At 39.0% G+C, this 20,131-nt stretch overlaps 1 protein-coding gene across 1 annotated transcript; it reads left to right on the forward strand.

Annotated features, from left to right (window-relative positions):
* Positions 1-232: 232 nt before the first annotated feature.
* Positions 233-19,695, forward strand: POLI (DNA polymerase iota). The gene is made up of 10 exons (XM_072416476.1): positions 233-396; positions 6,132-6,254; positions 7,254-7,418; positions 8,496-8,642; positions 9,823-10,059; positions 12,013-12,191; positions 14,396-14,487; positions 16,584-16,717; positions 17,475-17,680; positions 18,339-19,695. Exons 1-10 carry the CDS (start codon positions 276-278, stop codon positions 19,071-19,073), a joined length of 2,139 nt encoding a protein of 712 aa, XP_072272577.1. The 5' UTR covers positions 233-275; the 3' UTR covers positions 19,074-19,695.
* Positions 19,696-20,131: the final 436 nt, after the last annotated feature.

Raw genomic sequence — 20,131 nt, forward strand, 5'->3', positions numbered from 1 at the left:
CAGCGACACCTGCTGACCAAAATGTAGAATGCAGCGGTCAGGCTGGCTATCTATCGATAGATAAAAAGAATGTTGCTGTCGTGTTTTTGAATGGCGCAGTTTAGTCTGATGAGACTGCGCCACCTGGCGGTAAATGTTCTCAGTTAGATTGACAGCTCGAAGTATGAAGGCAACCTTTGGACAGCAGGGAGCGCTCTCCTCCCAATCACAGACCACGTGTGGAGGAAGCCCCGCCTATCTCGTGACAGGCTGCAGTGTTTTCATCCTGAAGAGACATGGCGGGAGACGTGGATTCCCCGAGACTGGAGGACGAGGAGGAGGATGACACGGACTGGATGTCCCGGGAGGAGCAGGGGGAGCAAACAGCCATTCCTGGGCACCAAGCAGCACCTTCATGTAAATAATGAACCCTTCCCTGATGTACATTATATATCATAGCACCTCCCCCACAACATACAATGTACACCACAGCACCTCCTACTGTACATTATATATCATAGCACCCCCCCACAACATACAATGTACATAACAGCACCCCCTACTGAACATTATAAGTCATAGCACCTTACTACTCTATTTTACACCACAGCACCCCTTACTGTACATTATATATATATCATTGCACCTCACTATTGTATTTTACACCACAGCACCCTCTACTGTACATTATATATATGTCATTGCACCTCACTATTGTATTTTGCACCACAGCACCCCCTACTGTACAGTATATATATATCATTGCACCACACTATTGTATTTTACACCACAGCACCCCCTACTGTACATTATGTATATATCATAGCACCTCACTATTGTATTTTACACCACAGCACCCCCTACCGTACATTATATATATATATCATTGCACCTCACTATTGTATTTTACACCACAGCACCCCCTACCGTACATTATATATATATATCATTGCACCTCACTATTGTATTTTGCACCACAGCACCCTCTACTGTATATTATATTTCATAGCACCTCACTCACCTCAGCACCCCCAACATACAGACACTGCAAATTACAGTCCCCCCTACTGTACATTATATATCACAGCATCCCCCCAATACACACACTGTACATCACAGCCCCCCTACTGTACATTTTATATCATAGCACCCCCCAATACACACACTGTACATCACAGCACCCCCTACTGTATATTATATATCATAGCACCTCACTACTGTATTTTACACCAGCGGTCCCCAACCACCGGGCCGCGGCCCACTACCGGTCCGCGGCGGTGTTTTCAGTGGGCCGCGAGTACATGATCCATTATTGAAAACGAAGCGGCACCCAACCACCATCCGCGGACCGGAAGTGGTCCGCAGCGGTGTTTGTATGAGATGCCGGTAAATGCACAGTAGTCTGTGTACAAGCAATGCGAGCACATGACATGCAGCTCGATTGGCTGTCAGATGTCATGTGATCGCTTTGAAGCAGCAGAGGTGCACAGAGAGAAAAGAGAAGACGCCAGAGTATGTCTTCTCTTTTCTCTCTGTGCACCCCCCCCCGGTCCTCAGAGAAATTTCCTTCCGTGAAACCGGTCCCTGGGGCCAAAAAGGTTGGGGACCGCTGTTTTACACCACACCATCCCCCAACATACCGACAGTGCACATTACAGCACCCCCTACTGTACAATTATATATAATAGCATCCCCCATCTGCGTAGTCATGCAAACCGCCCCCCCATGAATCCTCCGTCCTGCACAGGAGCGAGCAGGGAAGCCCAGTTTGTATCTACCGTGTTTCCCCGAAAATAAGACCTAGCACTTTTCCCCCCAACCTGCCCTAATATAAGACCTACCCCGAAAAAAAGACCTAGTAGAAAAAGAAAAAAAAAAAAAAAATGAGCGGGAGACAGCGGGCGTACCCCCCCCGGAGCCGCACAAGCCGATGCTTGCCTTGTAGTTCCGGCTCCTGTCACAGGCGGAGTGATATTACATGCACTTCGCCTGTCAGAAGCCAGGAACTCGGCTCGCGTCTTCTGATAAGGTAAGTTTTTTATTTTAACAGCACAATTACGGTATAAAAATAAATAAATAAATAAAAATGTGAGCAATCATTGCCCCAGCCACATTTTGTGCTGATTTTAGGTTTGTAAGGACAAGCTGGCTGATTTAATACAGTAACAGTGCAAGAAGAGAAATGCTGAATTCAGTAACCAATACCGGTAGCAATGAATCAATGAAGAGTTTAATTTACAATTGGGTCACCATATTAAACTCTCAAATGTACATTGTTCTACATGAATATGGTAAGTGTTTTTTTTCATTAAAAAAAGTATATAAGACCTACCCTGAAAATAAGACCTAGTGTGTTTTTGGAAGCCCAAAAAAATATAAGACACTGTCTTATTTTCGGGGAAACATGGTAGGAGTCGTCCGTATGTCGGATGTCCTTAAAGTGGAAGTAACCTGAAAAATGCCCAAAACAAAAAAAAAAATCCACTTACCTTCAATCCGGCAGCGCAGTCAATCGGTCCGGAGATGTCTTCCATTGGGTCCCGCGTCGTCCTGTCATCCGTATCTGAGCTGGCGCGCCAGGCACTGCCATCTTCTCCTCTTCTTCCAGGTTCTTCTTCCTACATCACCTGACCCAGACGCGAGATCGAGTGATGTAGGTTGGAAAAAAAACTTGCCAATCTCACTGCGCATGCCTGAGATTCGCAATATTTTTACCATTTCTCGAAAAAGCTCCTTTTGCGCATGTCCGAGATGCTCGGGCATGCGCAGAAGGAGCACCCGGGAGGCTTTGCGCTCCCATTCATTCTCCATCGCCTAGGCGATCGGGAATTGGGGGGCGGTGCTGTAACCTTTTTTTATTAAAAAAATGGTGTTGCACTTAAAAAAAAAAATACAAACAACCAGAATTTTACCTTACATAAAGGGGTTGTCTACTCTTTAATGTAAAGTGGAATTTCTGAGTTTAGGTACGCTTTAACTCGGGAACTACTTGCATAAATACACACACACTGTATATCACACCACCCCCCTACTGTAAATTATTTCAGCACTCCCCCCATATAATATAAATTATAGCACTCTGCTACCGTGTACAGGTTGACTTTCAAAAATCCGGCCATCGATAATCCGGTTTCTTCAGATTTCTAGCATCGATTTTTCAAATTCACACGTTTTTCTGGAGCCGCTGTTTATGTTTTGATGGCGCTGTACTCAAGAATCGTCTGTTGGGTCTTGCTTGCACGTGCTTTCCTGCTCATTCCTTCTCATTTATTTGCTGCTGTATTATTATGGATTCAGCCTCCGTTTAAAGGACTCTACAGGTTGTTATTATCTGTTAAATATATACAGCATATATTACCGTAAAAAATCCAGAGATTTAGAAAATCCGCCACACCCCAGTTCCGGAGGTTGACAGATTTTTGAATTTTAACCTGTATTTTATAGCTGTATTTACTGTACAATATATAACACCCCTCTGTACCTTTTATATCATAGCATCTTTCCTTTATTTTGTATCACTGACCCACCCACCCCTCCATTCATTATATATCTCTCCACTATTCATTATACAGCGGGGGAATATTGAACACCTCATTGTTTTTTCTCAGTAAATATATTTCTAATTGAGTTATTGACATGAAATTTACACCAGATATCAGTAACAAAGTAATTCACACATACAAAGAAATCAAAACAAATACATCCATACATTAGGTTATGTGTCATAAAGTGGAATTGCACAGGGAATAAGTATTGAACACACTTAAATGTATTTTAGAAAACCCTTTGTTGATAATGAAAGCTTTGCTCGGGTGTGATTTTGGCCCATTTTTTTCCCCTATGAAACCAATTGAAAGTTTCTGTGGCTGTGTCTTTGGGGTCATTTTGTTGCTGGAATGTCCACTCTTGTTTCATCTTCAGAATCCTGGTGGATGGCTGCAGGTTCTTATAAAGAATGCTCCTGTCCATTTCTCCATTCATCCTTCCTTCAATTTAATGAAATCTGCCAGTGCCAAGTGCTGAACAACGGCCCCACACCATGATGTTCCCATCTCTAAACATCACTGTGGGTGTTTTTTGGGTGATGTGCAGTGCCATTTCCCCTCCTAACATGGTGTGTGCAATGATACATGAAACAAATGATTCTTCCAACTGGTTATACTTTTATAATCTGCCACATCCCTTTATTATTCCAATAACAAACACAAAAAAAGAACTTGGGTCTCTTTAGGCAGCAACAGAATGACATCCTACATATACATTCAGACGAGAAGGAGATACACCAGCGGCCGGTTGAATGAGCATGAAGAGAGTTTGGCTCACATTGCCTAATCGGTATCACAGAATATTGGAAGTTCACTTCATTATGATTGTGTAGAAAGAATTGGTGTGTTATAGAAGGTGGAACGATCCTGCATCAATAGCAGCGCCATAGGTGTATTTTGCAATACCTTGAAGGTGGAGAGCAAGTAAGATTATATCTCCTGAGGAAGCTGATCAGTTTTCTGTGAAACATAGAGTATATCAGATCAACTCTCACCCCATATGAATCATAAACCTGAATGGTGAAACGATTTTATGCTGATTTTTAGTAAAAATGGATTGTTTTAATATATCTACCTTTTTTTAAATTAAAATGTTCAAACATTGATGTATATGTAGGATGTAATTTTGTTGCTGTCTAAAAAGTCCTAACTTTAACTTTTTTTGTGTGTGCGCAATGATATCCATAGAGTTCAATTTTGGTCTTATTTTTGGATTATATTCTGCCGGTATTTCACTTGCTTGTCCAAATGTTGTGCAGCAAACTTTACACAAGCTTCATAATACTTTTATCTTCAGCAATGGAGACTTGTGAAGTGAGGGTGTATAGAGACCACGTCAATTGAGTGTATTACAGGTAGTCCCCGGGTTAAGGATATCTGACATATGGACACCTCCTAGATACAAACGGCCTGTTTAGGACAGAAGCTTGGAGGGGGCGATTGCATGACTTGCAGAAGAAATCTTTTGCTAAACACAGCTGAGGTTGTAGGTGATCTTAGAGACTGAGCTCATTCTGCAGCCTCTTGTAACTCCCTATTGATCAAGACAAACTCTGTAGTTGTTTCTTTTTGCATATCAAAGCACAGCTTGCTCCAAAAGTTAATGAATGTCTAGGTTCCATAACTATTTTTTTTTTGCTTTGTTTGTGATTAACACACTGTGAGTATTCTATACAGTAACTGACACCACGCTGCCTAAAATTATGTTGAGACAAACATCTGTCCTAATTGCATTTTTAATAAAATAATGTACCTGTTCCGACTTACAAATTCAACTTAAGAACAAACCTTCAGTCCCTATCTCGCATGTAACCCGGGGACTACCTGTATTTATTGTTTTCTTAGAAACAACTGTTCCTGCTAATTCCAGGTCCTTGTGAAGCTCTCTACAAGTGATCTTTGGCTCTTCTGATTATTCCTTGGACTCCTTTGTCCGAAAACCTGCACGGAGCACCTGGTTGTGGTCGGTTTAGGGTGAAATGATGTTCTTTCCATTTCCAGACCCCACGGTCAATGGAACATTCGGAAGCTTAGAATTATGTCTTTAACCATGTAATGCTATCAGTATGTTTTACAACAATAAGGTCTTGGGAGAGCTCCTTGCTTTTACCCATCATGAGATGCTTGTGTGATACCTTAGTAATGAGAAACCTTTTTATAGACCATCAGTTAGGACTTAACCAGCCTATATGAATTTGCACTGATAGGACGGAAGATTGCTTTGTAAATACTGATAGATTTCAGCAGGTCTCTTGGCTTTCCCGCACCTTCTTTTCTTCATGTGTTCAGTACTTATTCCTTGTGCCGTTCCACTTTATTACGCATAACTTAATTTATGGACTTATTGTTTTTGATTTCTTTGTGTGAGTTACTTGGATTGTTACTGATATCTGGTGTAAATTTAATGTCAATATCCCATTAGAAATAAATTTGCTAAGAAAAATTAAGTGTATAATACTTTTTTCTCCTGCTGTATATCACAGAACCCGTTTTCTATTCTAAACCTCAGAGCCTGATGAGCTCTGAAGTGATAGTGCAATTCATTATTTTTACACATACCTTCCTTTCAGGTTAAATTGAAAATGTATTTAAATATTTTCTTTTTAGTTTCCAGACAATGGACCAAATCAGACACCGCTTCAAAAAGGGTGATTGTCCACCTGGACATGGACTGCTTCTATGCACAAGTGGAAATGATCAGAAACCCGGAGCTGAGGGATAAGCCTCTTGGTAACCATATCTATCTATTGTGTGGACATGATATTGTGTGACCTTTTCTATGTTGTGAAGGCATGATATCTCATAATCTTTTATATGTTGTAGGGTGTTGGCATGTAAATATGTCCTCTATGCATTTGACAAGAACCTTTAAGCAGTTGGAGAAAGAAGAAATTCAAAGAAATGGCGTTTCCTCCTCCTATATCACTTCATTTTTTGTACACGACAATCCAGATTTTGGGCGAACACTCCTATAGCTTTTTTTTAGGTTGTTTAGTTTTGTTTTTTTTGGTTGCTATCCCTCCCAATGGTTTTGCCATGTAAAGGGTTCATGTGGGACTAAGAACTGACATCATCTGCTGGTTGGAGTGTTGCATGCACATTACCACCATACAAACACACATTATTATTTATTAATAATAAACAGGTTTTTTATAGCGCCAACATATTACACAGCGCTGTACATTAAATAGGGGTTGCAAATGATACGGAGAGTGACACAGGAGGAAGAGAGGACCCTGCCCAGAAAAGCTTACAATCTAGGAGATGGGGAAAGTATCACACAATAGGAGGGGAGATATGTAGTGGGGGTAAGTAGTGAGGGCTTAGGAGACAGAAGAAGAAGATTAGGTGAGTTTGAAATGATGGGTTTTGAGTGCTCTTTTAAATGAACAGAAATTATGAGTAAGCTGAATAGGATGAGGAAGACCATTCATGAGAATGGGGCAGCTGTAGAAAAGTCTTGGAGCTGTGCGAGTGATGGGGTTATGAATGAGGAAGTTAGTATTAGGTCATTGGAGGAGTGAAGAGAGCGGCTAGGGGTGTTGAACTTCAAACTGAAAAGCATTTTTGCTGTGTGCTGGTGTTTCCTTCAAAATCAACTTTAAAATGATGTTTGATGATTCTGTTAACTTTCTATGTGTCCAAGTGTCAGGTATTTGTACTTGTAATACACGTTACCTGTGTACTGCAAATGAAAATACCCATAATTTTGCCTCTTGTCTTCTGTAGGCATCCAGCAGAAATCTCTTCTTGTCACCTGCAATTATGTCGCCAGAAAGTGCGGTGTCAGCAAATGCATGTCCATCAAAGAAGCCAAAGAGAAATTTCCACAGCTTGTGTTGGTCAGCGGGGAGGATCTGACACACTACAGAGAGATGTCCTACAAGGTCACAGGTATTCCGCTTCTGCTTTACCTGTCCTAACACCTTAAAACTCTTTTCCTACTTACATACATTTGAAGGAAATATACATCTTTTATTTAGCGGAATGTTTATCATATACTCTGCTTGGTTTTATGAGCAGACAAATGCATAGGATTTTTTGTAACATTTGTGTTTATTTTATATTGTATAATAATACTGTGACAGCTAGAGCCAACTTTATTTAAAATAATGATGCAAAAAATTATTCTCAGTATGTGTCCCATAATAGTGTTATGCGATCTCACCCGTTAAAGCAGAATTAAACTATTTGGTGGGTGGTGAGCTTCTGCCATAATCGGCCAATTATGGCACATACTTATCCTGTGCAGTCTTCCTGCAGCGATGACCTGTCAAAGCTGCATTCTAGGAAGCCGTCATCTTCATTGCCGGGCCTACAGTGGACATCTTTGGAGACCGATCCTGTTTTTTCATTGGATGATGTAAACCCTGCGCAGTCGCCCTCAGAGCTGAGTATGCGGCATGTAGTTTAGAGCTAAAAAAGTTACCGAGATCCAGGGAGTTAGTTATTTGACAAAAGCGACATAGCAAGTGTCCTTGTCAAATAGTACTACCTCCTGTTTTTTGTTTTGTTTTTTTCAGTTTGAGTCCGTGCCAAGAGGAACACCAGAACCTCCCAATTAAAATACTGGGAGGTTTGTTGTTTTCTACTTTCTACCGTTTTTTGTTTGCGATCATATGGAAGTACAATACCCTCATCAAATTTTTATTGTACAATTTTCTCCCCATTGTGGAGAATTATTCTCACACACTCTGTACTGGTGACAACATAGTAAGTCTCATCAAGGGACAATGAATTTGGCACTTCCTATATCTATGCAAAACCTAAAAGAAAAGCATCATAAAGAAAAAAAGCAGAGTGTTAGTCTTCAATATGAAAGGCTATCTATCTCAATATTAATAGAATCTTCAGTTCCATCACATATTCATAAAATAAACAAACATGTTTTAAAATACCACTAAGATAACTAAATCTGACTTCCAGAAATGTATTATCATTCTCTTATACATATTCTTGTTTTTTTCTTAGAGCTGCTGGAAGAGTTTGGTGTGAAGGTTGAACGGTTGGGTTTTGATGAAAACTTTGTTGATATCACAGAGCTGGTGGATAAAAAGTTACAGCAGCAACAGAATGTTGGCATCCTGGAGGTGTCTGGGCATGTATACAATAATCAGAGTAAGACTTTAGTATTTACCCTTTTGTTGACATGCCTTTATGCACAAAGAATAGTTTATCGCATTTCAAAATAGAGCCAACTAAATTTTTGGAGAGTGCATTACCTGCTGGCTTTTAAATGTGTTCTTGGTGACCCTCAGCACCTTAAAATGATCACACAAAAATATTGTTAGTTTCTTAGGAAACAGAAGCTCACAGTAGAGAGAAGTATATATACGATTACGTTCAGTAGTAGCAATACTTAATAACGTAAACCTGTCAAAAGAGGTGTAAAGAGGCTGCCGTTGTTGGTCTTCTTCTAAAACTGGTTGGTTGTGTCTGACTTTTGAGCCAGAGCATCAGCAAAATGACCATCAAACTAGCGCTCCCATCAGAAGCTGCCTACATTATCTTTTTCGATTTTTAAAGAATACTTTAACTAAATACTGCTTAACTCTACAAACCTCACTTGCTTGTTGTTTCAAGCTCCAGTAAGATCAATTTCCACAGGGTTCTTCTGTCTTCCTTCTCTACTTCTTTCCGGAGAAGATCTTGGCCATCTTGAATGGCAATGCCAGGATGAGGTAACTCACGCAGGTGTGCGGGAGTTCATTTGTCCCTAACACACACAAGGGATGTTAAGGCACATTATTGCAGAAAGGACATCGCCTCTCCATTTCTGCAATAATGACCTGCCTGATCAAGCATACAAAGTAATTTTAGGCAATTTGTATGTGTTTCAACTTTGTAACAATAGTTTGGGGAAGACCCGTTCCTGTTACAGCATGCCCATGTTTATAAAGACTTGATTGGTATAGAAAAATTGCAGTGGGCTGTACTGCAAACCTACTGAACACTAGGATAAAGTGTAACAGTCATTGTGAGTCCGGTGTTCTCTTGGTAAGCGTTTGGAATCACAAAGAAAGATAAGATGTTGCTGCTAGTTGAATTTGTAGCTTTCTAGTAAAATTGTCCTTGGCCATTTTATTATTTGTAGTAATCCCTGAATGAAGTTTCATATAGAATCGATCCACCTCACAAATCAGGGTATTTGTTAAATAATTAGGAATTAATTCCTTTTACATGCTACAATATATTGTTCTGTTGTTTTGCATTCAATCGTTGCCTGTATAGGTGTTCCCTATATAACTGATATAATAAGAATGGGAAATTTGACGCTGACTTGTTTTTGTGATTGCAGCGGTAAATTGCAGTGATTGGACTCACAGACGATTGGTTGCTGGCTCTCATGTTGCCGCTGATATCCGGGCAGCTGTGCACAGCAGATTGGGGCTCACTGGCTGTGCTGGGATAGCTTGTAATAAGGTTCTCTCTAAACTGGTATCTGGGACCTTTAAACCAAACCAACAAACTGTTCTGTTTCCTGAAAGCATCAACCACTTGATCAACAGCCTAAACCATGTGAAGCGAATTCCAGGTATGTAAGCATAAAGGCTGTGTACACACGTTGTCGTTGGAAATGATCTTTTATGATTTATTCCAATGACAAAAGACTGAAAGATGAATGAGTGAGCGCTGTACATATAGCACTGTTTTGCTCTATGGAGAGAGAATGAGCCAGCGGCATCCCGCTGCACTCTCCTACCTTTACTTCCATTGTGGTCATTCAAAATCTGCTGTTCATGGATCCATCCTAACGACTTTTGTCAGATTCCCCCCCAAGACAAGCTTAACTGTTCAAGCTTAACAAGAATCATCTAATGTATGTGTATATAGCCTTAAGTGTTTATTTGATATCAGAGATGCTTTTATAATCCTAGCCAGGTTCTGAAATACCCACTGCTGTACCTCTGCACTGTTCTTGTTAGATAGAAATGATGCTTAGCCTTGGATGGGGGCTTCTTAGATAAATCCGGTTGGGGACAGCCAATCAGACAATATCTTTAATGAAACTACTTTCCATGTATTGTGTCCTTATGTTCAGTTTTTGATATTCTGTGCTCTCTAATATAGAGTAAATCAAGTTGTCATGCAGACAGATAGGTGGAGAAGCACTGTACAGTTTTGTACAGTTTACACCGTATACAGATTCCAACACATGATCTTACCATTAATGTCCTTGCTTGGAATCTGCTTGAAATCCTAATTACGGAGACAAATAAATGGAGGGTGGTAAAGCTTGTCTCCAATAATATTAAATATTAATGCCAACATACATTACCTGGATAGTCGGCTGCCAGTGTGTGCTGAATGCCTCTGTAATAAAGAGAAATTGCTCCCTAAAACCACTGCATAAGCTGACACTTTCGGACATGTCAATGACCTAAACCCCCTCCATTCCAGAGCACATGTGTTTGAAGAATACAGTAGAGGTATTTGGGGATAACTAATAGGAAAGGTAAAAGGCTTTTATGGAAACTTTCACTGAGCAGATATGTAGATTGCTGGACTCATCAAAAATTTTTCATTGCCAGGCTACATAAATATTTATATTGTGCCATAGTGCAATTGAAGTAAGCTCAAACAACTGGTTTATAATTTGAACCTAAAGTCTGTGGCTCTATCTGAACGTCTATAGGTTCAGTGTAAAGAAGGTTGATCAGTGTCTGCACAGCCTGATGTACATTTGGTCTGGTGGTGCTCCATGTAGTATATAACAGATAGGATATTTCAAGTAACATTTTCATCCTAATTCTGGAGTTAGAGTGGTCTAGGTCCTGTTCCCACTGGCTTTAGGTTGGTGTTGATGGCATCAGTTTGACATGCTTCAGAGATCCTACAGAAATAACTGGTGTATTCAACTTGCAGTTGATCTCCTTCGGACCTGCATTTGACCTGCTTCAAGCGGGTTTTTTGTACCAATAGACTTATTATTGAATGCAAAACCTACTTAAATCATACAAACACTTATCAACAACCTAAATACTTTGTATTAGGATTTTTCTCATGGTTTTGAATTATTTTTAGGCTACATACACAGGTCAGATCATTCTCGTCCGATTATCGCTTCAGGGCTGATGTCAGACGAGAATCTAACGTGTGTACAATAGCTGTCCGACGTCGTTCATGGGTCCGTCCTGGCAGTTCCACGAACGACCGCAATGCAAGTGAAGGGAAAAGCACAGCGGGGTGCAATTTACTTGTTTTCCCCTCCCCCCTTCATGCATCTTTCAGTCTTTAGTCGCTGGAAACAATTGTGAAAGATCCTTTCCAACGACAAAAGTCTAATGTATGTAAGTAGCCTTAGCGTCTGCCTCCTAATCAATATTGTTCTATCAGTGGCCATTATTTAGGTGTAGAGGGGGGGGGATGCAGTATTGTCCACAAACTGCACTACTTTGTGTTTTTTTTTTTTTATCTGTGGGTTGCTACAGAGTTCATGAGGTTTACATATAACAATGTATAGATAAATATTTCCCTGTCTTTCTAGGTATAGGCTACAAAACTGCCCAGCGCCTTGAAGGACTGGGGTTGTCCAGTGTATGTGCTCTTCAGTCCTGTCCTGTCACTGTGCTGGAAAAGGAGTTCGGTTCCCCAATGGCTCATCGTATCCAGCAGCTCAGCCGAGGTGAAGACTATTCCCCTGTGACGCCATCTGGTCCTCCTCAGGTAATGTGGACTTCTCATAGAGATCTCGGCTCCCACACAGGGAGGGAGTAAGGGTTCTATGCAGCATTTTTTAGGTACAGGCTTTTTATATCAAGCTGTGGCTGCCTTCTCAATAAGACACTGTAAGATTTAGCAAAATGTTTGTTTTAATGTATTTCACGTACAAAATTTATTTTTCTGATTTAAACTGAATCTTTGAAAGATCCTTTCCAATGTATCATGAAAGATCCTTTCCAACGACAATTATTGCATAAGTGTACATAGGCCCCTATTGATACCCTTTATGTTCTCACCCTTATTGTTTTCCTTTTTGTTTTATGCTGTTAATGTTCTTGTACATGTGCTGTTTTTATACTCAGTATATTTTCCCTTGCCTTGTGCATAATCTCATGGAACATTAAGACACCATGTTCTCCCAACAAACATATGTTGATTTTTACAACAAATCCAAAACCTCAATCTGATATAGGCCTTATGCAGAAAACACACCTGGGGTTCTCATACCATTACATAAAAACCTAAGGCTACGTCGGCAGATCTACGAACGATCGTAATACAAGTTAAGGGGAGAGAGCACAGCAGGGTGCCACTCTGTCATTCTTCCCCCTCCCCTCTCCATAGAGCAGAATAGTGCTGTATGTACAGCATTGCTGGTCAGTGGGAAGAATATCACCCAACAAAAATTGCCAAAATTACCTAATTGGTGTCTGGTAAACTGACCTACAAGGCACAAACTGATCATTGCTTAAAGAATCCCCAGCAACCTCTGGGGGAACCCTAGGGATCCATAGAACCCCAGTTGAGAAACAATTCTACCACATACAAATTTCCGGGAGGTGATTTTAATTCTGTGATGAATGAGGATGAAGATGGGGTCCCTTGCATTGTATTCTGGTGTTATCGTTGTATACCCGGATCTCCCCCTACCACAGCTCACCTTCACCTTGAACAATATTTGGAGACAGAGATACTCACTTGAGGAACTCACTTGCCTGTTTTTCATTATTACTTTTTGACAAATATATTGTGTTTTATTTATTTTTAGATCTTTGTTACTTATTCCTGAGAAAGCAGCCTGATTCTAATAAATGCGTTGAATAACTCTTTTTGTGAAGTTTTCTTCTGTTGAAAACTATCATTTTCACAATAATTACAATGAGTCTAAAACCACCCATGCAAATGTATTGTGTTTATAACTGTATCTGGAATATTGTTTATTGCGTTTAAATAAATTATATTTGCTTTTTAACAATTTCTGATATTACCCTTTAAAATGTTTGAAAGCACGTTGTTTAAAAAATATGTAAATTAGGCATAGGGTACTTTTAATATTTCACCTTGGGGCTCCAACCAACAATTAATATCCCTTGGGGGACAATTTACCTTTTGTTCTCTGGTTGATACTTGATTATTTTTTTTGTGCACTGACTCATTTCACTTTTGTTGCCATTCCTGCAATACACGCTATGGTGATATCCGATCACAACTGTTCTTTCTGTCAGTTAGTTTGTATCCAACAAAAGGGATGCAGTCATTTTGGAGATTCCCCTTGTTTTTACACAATGATCCGGCTTTAAATTGATCGGTGTGAATGGATTATGCATCCACCAACTTGATTCACTGGGATACTGGTCCTTCACATACCGTTACCTTTTTCACCAACATAGGAGGGATTTGTGCAGGGTCTTTCGGCAGTGACCACTTTACGCAGTGCGTCTTGATTTTTATTTTTTAATCAGTTTTTATTTGTATTATCTTTATGCACCTTGTCACATTTTTAAAAAAATTTGTGCTTAACAACACTTTTTCTGCAATCTGTGGCTCTGTGATAGTACATAAAGCAATTATTAGTATGGCGTAAGTCTTTTTATAACCAGGAATTCTGGTTCTTGCTTTATTTTATTTAGAAATTAGCTTTCCAATAGATTTTTTTTTAAATTAAATCTGCAAATCCTGTATATCACTAACCAAGAATGTCCAAGTGTTCTCTTTGGCCACTTTAGGTTTTATGAGAGATTTTACATTCAGTTTGTTATGTATCTATTATGTATGCTTATCTATCATTGTTGTCCTATATGATCAGTTACCTTGTCTCCTGTATGTCATATTACTTTTCTTCCTATTGATTTCCTTTCTGCATAGTCTTGAATAATGTACCATTCCTGTATCACAGGGGCCTTTTTTATTTCTTTTTATCAAAACAGTCTCTCAGTGAAGAAGATTCATTTAAAAAATGTTCCACTGTATCAGAAGTAAAACTAAAGATTGAGGAGCTACTCAGAAGTCTTTTAAAAAGGTGAGTGTCAGACAGTTTTTTTTTTTTACTTTCTATAAGTTTGCTCAGTTTAGATTTGATACAATACACTAATGGATATAGACATTAGATTTGATAATATAGTATAGGATGGTATCCAGTGTAACGTCATATACATACTGTGATCCCCTAAATGACTAATTACATAGAAAAGAGAATACATTCTTTATTCTTTTTCCTATGGGTATAGACGTTAACCTATGTGCTGTGATTAAAGTAGATGTACAGAAGAACAAGATTTAGTTTGCTATAGCACTTTGTAGTATAATAATTTGCTTTTTTCCAACAAAATACTGTTTTCATTATTCTTTCCTCAGTCATATGTCATTACTGCAGAAGTCCTGCATTCGCTTCATATCTTCATGCATGCACTCCAGCAATGTTGTTATTATTAATATTATTAATTTTACAAATATTAACCACCTGAGCGATAAGCCCGACCTTGGTACGGGCGTCAAAAAGTTACAATTATCGATAAACCCGAACTTTTCTCACTGTATGAAAATACAGTGAGAAAAGTTCGGGTTTATCGATCACTTACCGGGTCCCGCTGCGATCATCCATCGTCGTGTTCCAGCGTCGTCCTCCAGCGTCGGGTGTCCTCTCCCTCCGTGCATGTACGTCGGCGCGTACGATGATGTCGGCGCGTGTGCGGGAAATTCAAACTGAAACTCATTCAAACACATTTTGTATTGGATTGAATACAAACTCCTGTATCCAATCCAATACAAAATATTTAAAAATAAATACAAAGTATGTAATTGGTAAATTCAAACTCTCATTTTGTATTGGATTGAATACAAAGTCCTGCATCCAATCCAATGTTTGTTTTAGAAAAATATATTACTATACAGTATACCGAATTATCGCATTTTCAGTATTTTTCATTTATTTTTATATTCTTGTTTAAGCTGATTTTTTGTGTCTTTTATTTATTTTATTAAAAGTACATTTTTTTACATGATTGTGTGTTTCAAACATTTTTTATATTCATGATATCTACTAGACCCTTGTTCGGACATATTTCTGTAACTTACAGGTCTAAAATTTAAAAAAAAAAAATTTCATGAAAAACAGTGTAATGCTTTTGGTACAGAAATCTAGACATCAGTGTAACGCCCAGGAGGTTAAACAGGATTTTTTATAGCGCCAACATATTACGCAGCATTGTACATTAAATAATGGCTGCAAATTACAGACAGATACAGACAGTGACACAGGAAGAGGAGAGAATGTATGGCATTTGTTAGGGTGGCCTCCTGATGGTGACAGCAAAGATCGTTGTCTGTTAGTTAATAACCACCTGTATTCTTCATTGGAAGCCTGTGTGTGAAAAAAAGGTTTTTCATGGCAGTATCACTAGGTATATAAAATTTGCAAATATTATAAATAAAAATATATAAATTACTTTGAAATTTCATTACAGTGACTCTTTCACATAAATTAAAAAAGAAGGAGGTGCCACTTCCTTACCTGCCAAACACTGCTGTGGTAATGTGCATTGCTGAAATCTTTTGAGAAACCAACACTTTTGGGAGTGATAATCTCTGCATTCACTGGTTTACCTGCAAACCAGACAGTTGATGAAGGTTTACACAGCAAGGCCCTTATTATTATTATCATCTTCATGTATGCACTCCAGCAATGTTGTTATTATTATTATTATTATTATTATTATTATTATTAATAATAATAATAATAATAATAATAATAATCATAATATTAAACAGGATTTATATAGTGCCAACATATTACACAGTGCTGTACATTAAATAGGGGTTGCAAATGACACACAAATACAGACAGTGATACAGGAGGAGGAGAAGACCCTGCCCCGAAGAGCTTTTAATCTAGGAGTTGTTGTCATAGTGGAAGTGCCAGGAGTCACCCTGGTAGTGGTTGCCTATCATTGTGGATGGATAAAGAGGATTTTTGTGCTTCCAGATAGGAGCCAGAATTATCAGTCAGCCCACAACATATAACATAATACATTGTGATCATATACATGCACTGTTCTTGTTTTCCTCTTCTCCTAACACCTTTTCTTTTCATAATTGTAAACCCTCATTTTTTTTTAGACTGCATGTGGATGGAAGAAGTCCTCATACCTTGCGTCTCACCCTGCGACAGTCCTCCCCAATCAATAGATATTTCAATCGGGAAAGTCGCCAGTGTCCCATCCCAAAGAACGTGATTCAGAACCCAAACAGTGGTGAGAAACCCTGTGTGAAATGTGTTCAGTCAGCAGATCCTGCAATGTTGGCTTTGGCATTTTTGGAGTTGAGTTTGTATATAGAGAGGTGAACAGATTGATTTAGTGTGTCCTGATTTCCAGGAAAGTCCTAATTTCAGTGTTTTTTTTTTTAACAAGGGAAAACAAGGACAGAAGTAAAATGTTTTCGATTTATATCCTTATTGGAGGTTGTTTTTCTCTTCCTGTCTGGTAAAGCTGTTGTCAGTGTGAAAGTCACAATCTCTCTAACCCTGTGTTTCAAAATCAGGAATACATACCTGATTTATGAAAGCTCTGCAAGACTGGAAAAAAAGTTTTGAATCCTGGACTAGATCCATTCCAGGTTTGCTGGATCACCCAGCTTCACTGATGAAGTGTATACTCTCAATTTTGAAGAGCTTAAAAAAAATCAGGCTCATGGTGTGGACCTGCTTTCATTTTTTGACATGACTACGCCACTCTAAATTCCTAAGCATGGGGTGCCAGCCCTGCCTGTTTAATTTATAATGGAACACAGCACCCCCCTCATCATTGTTCCCCCTCTCCTCTCCATTACCCTTCCCTGGTCACAGACAGAGGGCACAGCTATCAGGTATCAGCTGATTTCAAAATAAACAGGTATTGTTTATTAAACAGATAGGATAGAACACTTTTATACCTAGCAGACCAAATAGGAGCAATTACCAGATGTTATTATACACTATAATGATGTTTTTTCTCTTCTTTCCATGCATAGAGGATTCTTTCTCTGTTCTGATAGAACTACTTATGAAGCTGTTTGAAAAGATGATTGATGTTAAGTCATCCTTTCACCTCACCCTTTTGAACGTCTGCTTCTCCAACCTCAAGCCTGCTCAGCATTCAAACTCCTCTCGAAACTCAATTGGATTTTATCTAACTCAAAAGAAACTTCCATCAACAGAGGCCTGTCAGATCTGCAAGGTAAGAGGAACAACATGGCCGACTGTGCATCATGGTGACTAAGTGGTTAGCAAGCCTTACTTTGTACTTCACTTTCCCAGTTCCTAATAGGGACAGACATTGTGCTTGAGATTTTCCAGGTGCTCCAGTATCATTTTATAAATCAAAAAACCTTAGACCAGCTGTTTTGTGACATCCTTCTCCATTACATAGGTCAGCTAGCTAGACTTGGTATCACACTGACAAAATCACATGCGATAATCACACTGAGGTCAAGGACAGAAAAAAGACAGCTTCCTGGTTCTGTGAAATGAAATTACCTAAAGTGAGCAGTCCTTCTGAACTTTAACTTAGAAAAGAATTGTTTAAATATTTGTTTTGTAAAGAATTCTTTAAATATTTGCTATAGATACCAAGTGATTTAGATATCACTGTGTTCTGCTTGAAGTTCAGAGATGTGCAAACCCAACGCACCATTCCTGATCTCTCTCTCTCTCTCTCTATATATATATATATATATATATATATATATATATATATATATATATATATATATATATATATATATATATATATATATATATATATATCCAAAACTGACCACTTTAAGATTTGAAAACCAGAATCTGTACACCTCTGCCATAAACCCACTTTAATATCTTTTCATTTTCCATACAAGGACCCTGAAGTGCAGGCAGAGGAGGATCCAGAAGACACAAATCCTTCTACAAATGTCTGTTCAGTGGAGACAGATCACACTGCTTCTTTATCTCTCCCTGACCACATAGATATGGATGTGTTTAGTCAGCTCCCTGAGGACATTAAGAAGGAGATCCTCTCCAGCCCACAAACTAGTACCATACACAAAAGCAGCAAGTCCCCAACACCATCAATGTGTCCTAAAGGAATACAGAATTTCTTTAGGAAAGTAAGCGCAAGAAATCCCCAGAGTTCCTGTACAGCTGGAAGTTCTTCTGCAACAGAAATACCAGAACAGCATCCACAAACCATGATGGACTCCGGCTGCACACGACTTTCTGTTGAGCTTACCCAGCAGAGCTCATGTAAAGACAATGAAAGTGGAAGTAGTGGTAATGACACCCCCTGTACCAGTTCTTCTGTTTGTATGTTAGGCAATAAGCAAATTAATCAATGCCACGACACAGACATGGACTGTGTAGAATCAGGCGACAGTGGCAGTGCTTCCTATTTTCCTAGAGGTGTGGATATGAATGTGTTTTCTCAGCTGCCAGAGGAACTGCAGAAAGAACTAATGGTTGACTGGAAGCACAAAAAACTCACTCCCAAAATTCCTGCCATGAAATCGCAGGAGAAAGTAAAGAACACCAGAGGTCAAAGGCCAAACTCTTCTGCAAAGCCAAACAACCTGCTAAAGTATTTTAAACCTGGTTGAAGCAGCCACATTTTTTGTGGAGAGTTGAGACACTAAAATGAACCTGTGCTTTGCATTACAAGTCAAAGTAACAAATAACTAAATGACATCTTCCCCAGCCACACATACTTAAATTTCTAGTATGTTAATTTATTAAAGGTTGTGTATAGTGATATGGAGCTTACTCAGGGGTGTTAGGACTCTCCCCATACCCCCATGTGTCAGCTCTGGGTGTCCCTGGTTTTGGGAGTAGCCAATCATAAGGAACTAGCGCTATGATGTGAGAGGAAGGAAGTCACATGCTCCTCATACCCAATACGAAATATTTCTCTTTACTCCCAGCAGCAAGTGAGCAAAGAGAAGGTGAATATGTGCTACTGGGAGGCAGCATTTAAGAGAACCAGTTGCTTTACCCTGCATTGAGAAAGCATAGGCTTATGGTAAAGAGCCCAATGTTGCATATGTTGCTTGTCCTGCATGGGCAAAGACATTGTTTTGTTTTCAGCTGTTGACTTTTTCTTTAGTATAAATGCTTAAACAGAACGTAAAGTCATAGTATTCATTTATTCTTTTATATGACAAGTTTCAACATTCCTTGTAAAAAAAATAAATAAATAAATACAAGTAAACAGATTAATAAAAAGTGTAATCTGTCTGTAAACATTGCTGGAGGAAATTACTTTTGCTCTGCACTGCATGGATGTCCTAAACAATATACCAAATGTATAGTTTGTTAGTAAAAATTCTCCAGAAGGCTTATAAAATTGGTTTTAAAGACTTTAGCCTTTATCTTTTTAAACTTCTGACTTTAGCTGTAAGAAGGGTGACATGCATACTTTAATTTGTGTGTACAAGATATGACTAAGTAACATATTGCTTATAAAGTATGATGTTAGAAATAACAAACGTTATCAAGACTTATCCACCCAACATTTAGCATGGATATTCCTCTGGCAGCCGTGAAGTGTTTCAGTTACTGTTCTAGAAGTTGCTTGCAGTATCTAGTTTTATGGAGAAGTTCTAGGCATAGTTGGGGTGTTTAACAAATGCCTACAAACCTCACATATTAGCACTTGGTA

Source organism: Pyxicephalus adspersus, chromosome 6 (genome assembly GCF_032062135.1).
Source record: "Pyxicephalus adspersus chromosome 6, UCB_Pads_2.0, whole genome shotgun sequence".
Classification (NCBI taxonomy): Eukaryota; Metazoa; Chordata; class Amphibia; order Anura; family Pyxicephalidae; genus Pyxicephalus; species Pyxicephalus adspersus.

Bases quoted from the DNA above. Each gene is read 5' to 3' on its own strand.
- POLI (XM_072416476.1), top strand. From the start codon at position 276: ATGGCGGGAGACGTGGATTCCCCGAGACTGGAGGACGAGGAGGAGGAT. The intron at 6,255-7,253 runs GTAACCATATCT...TGTCTTCTGTAG, and splicing joins GCTGAGGGATAAGCCTCTTG to GCATCCAGCAGAAATCTCTT. The intron at 8,643-9,822 runs GTAAGACTTTAG...TTGTGATTGCAG, and splicing joins GCATGTATACAATAATCAGA to CGGTAAATTGCAGTGATTGG.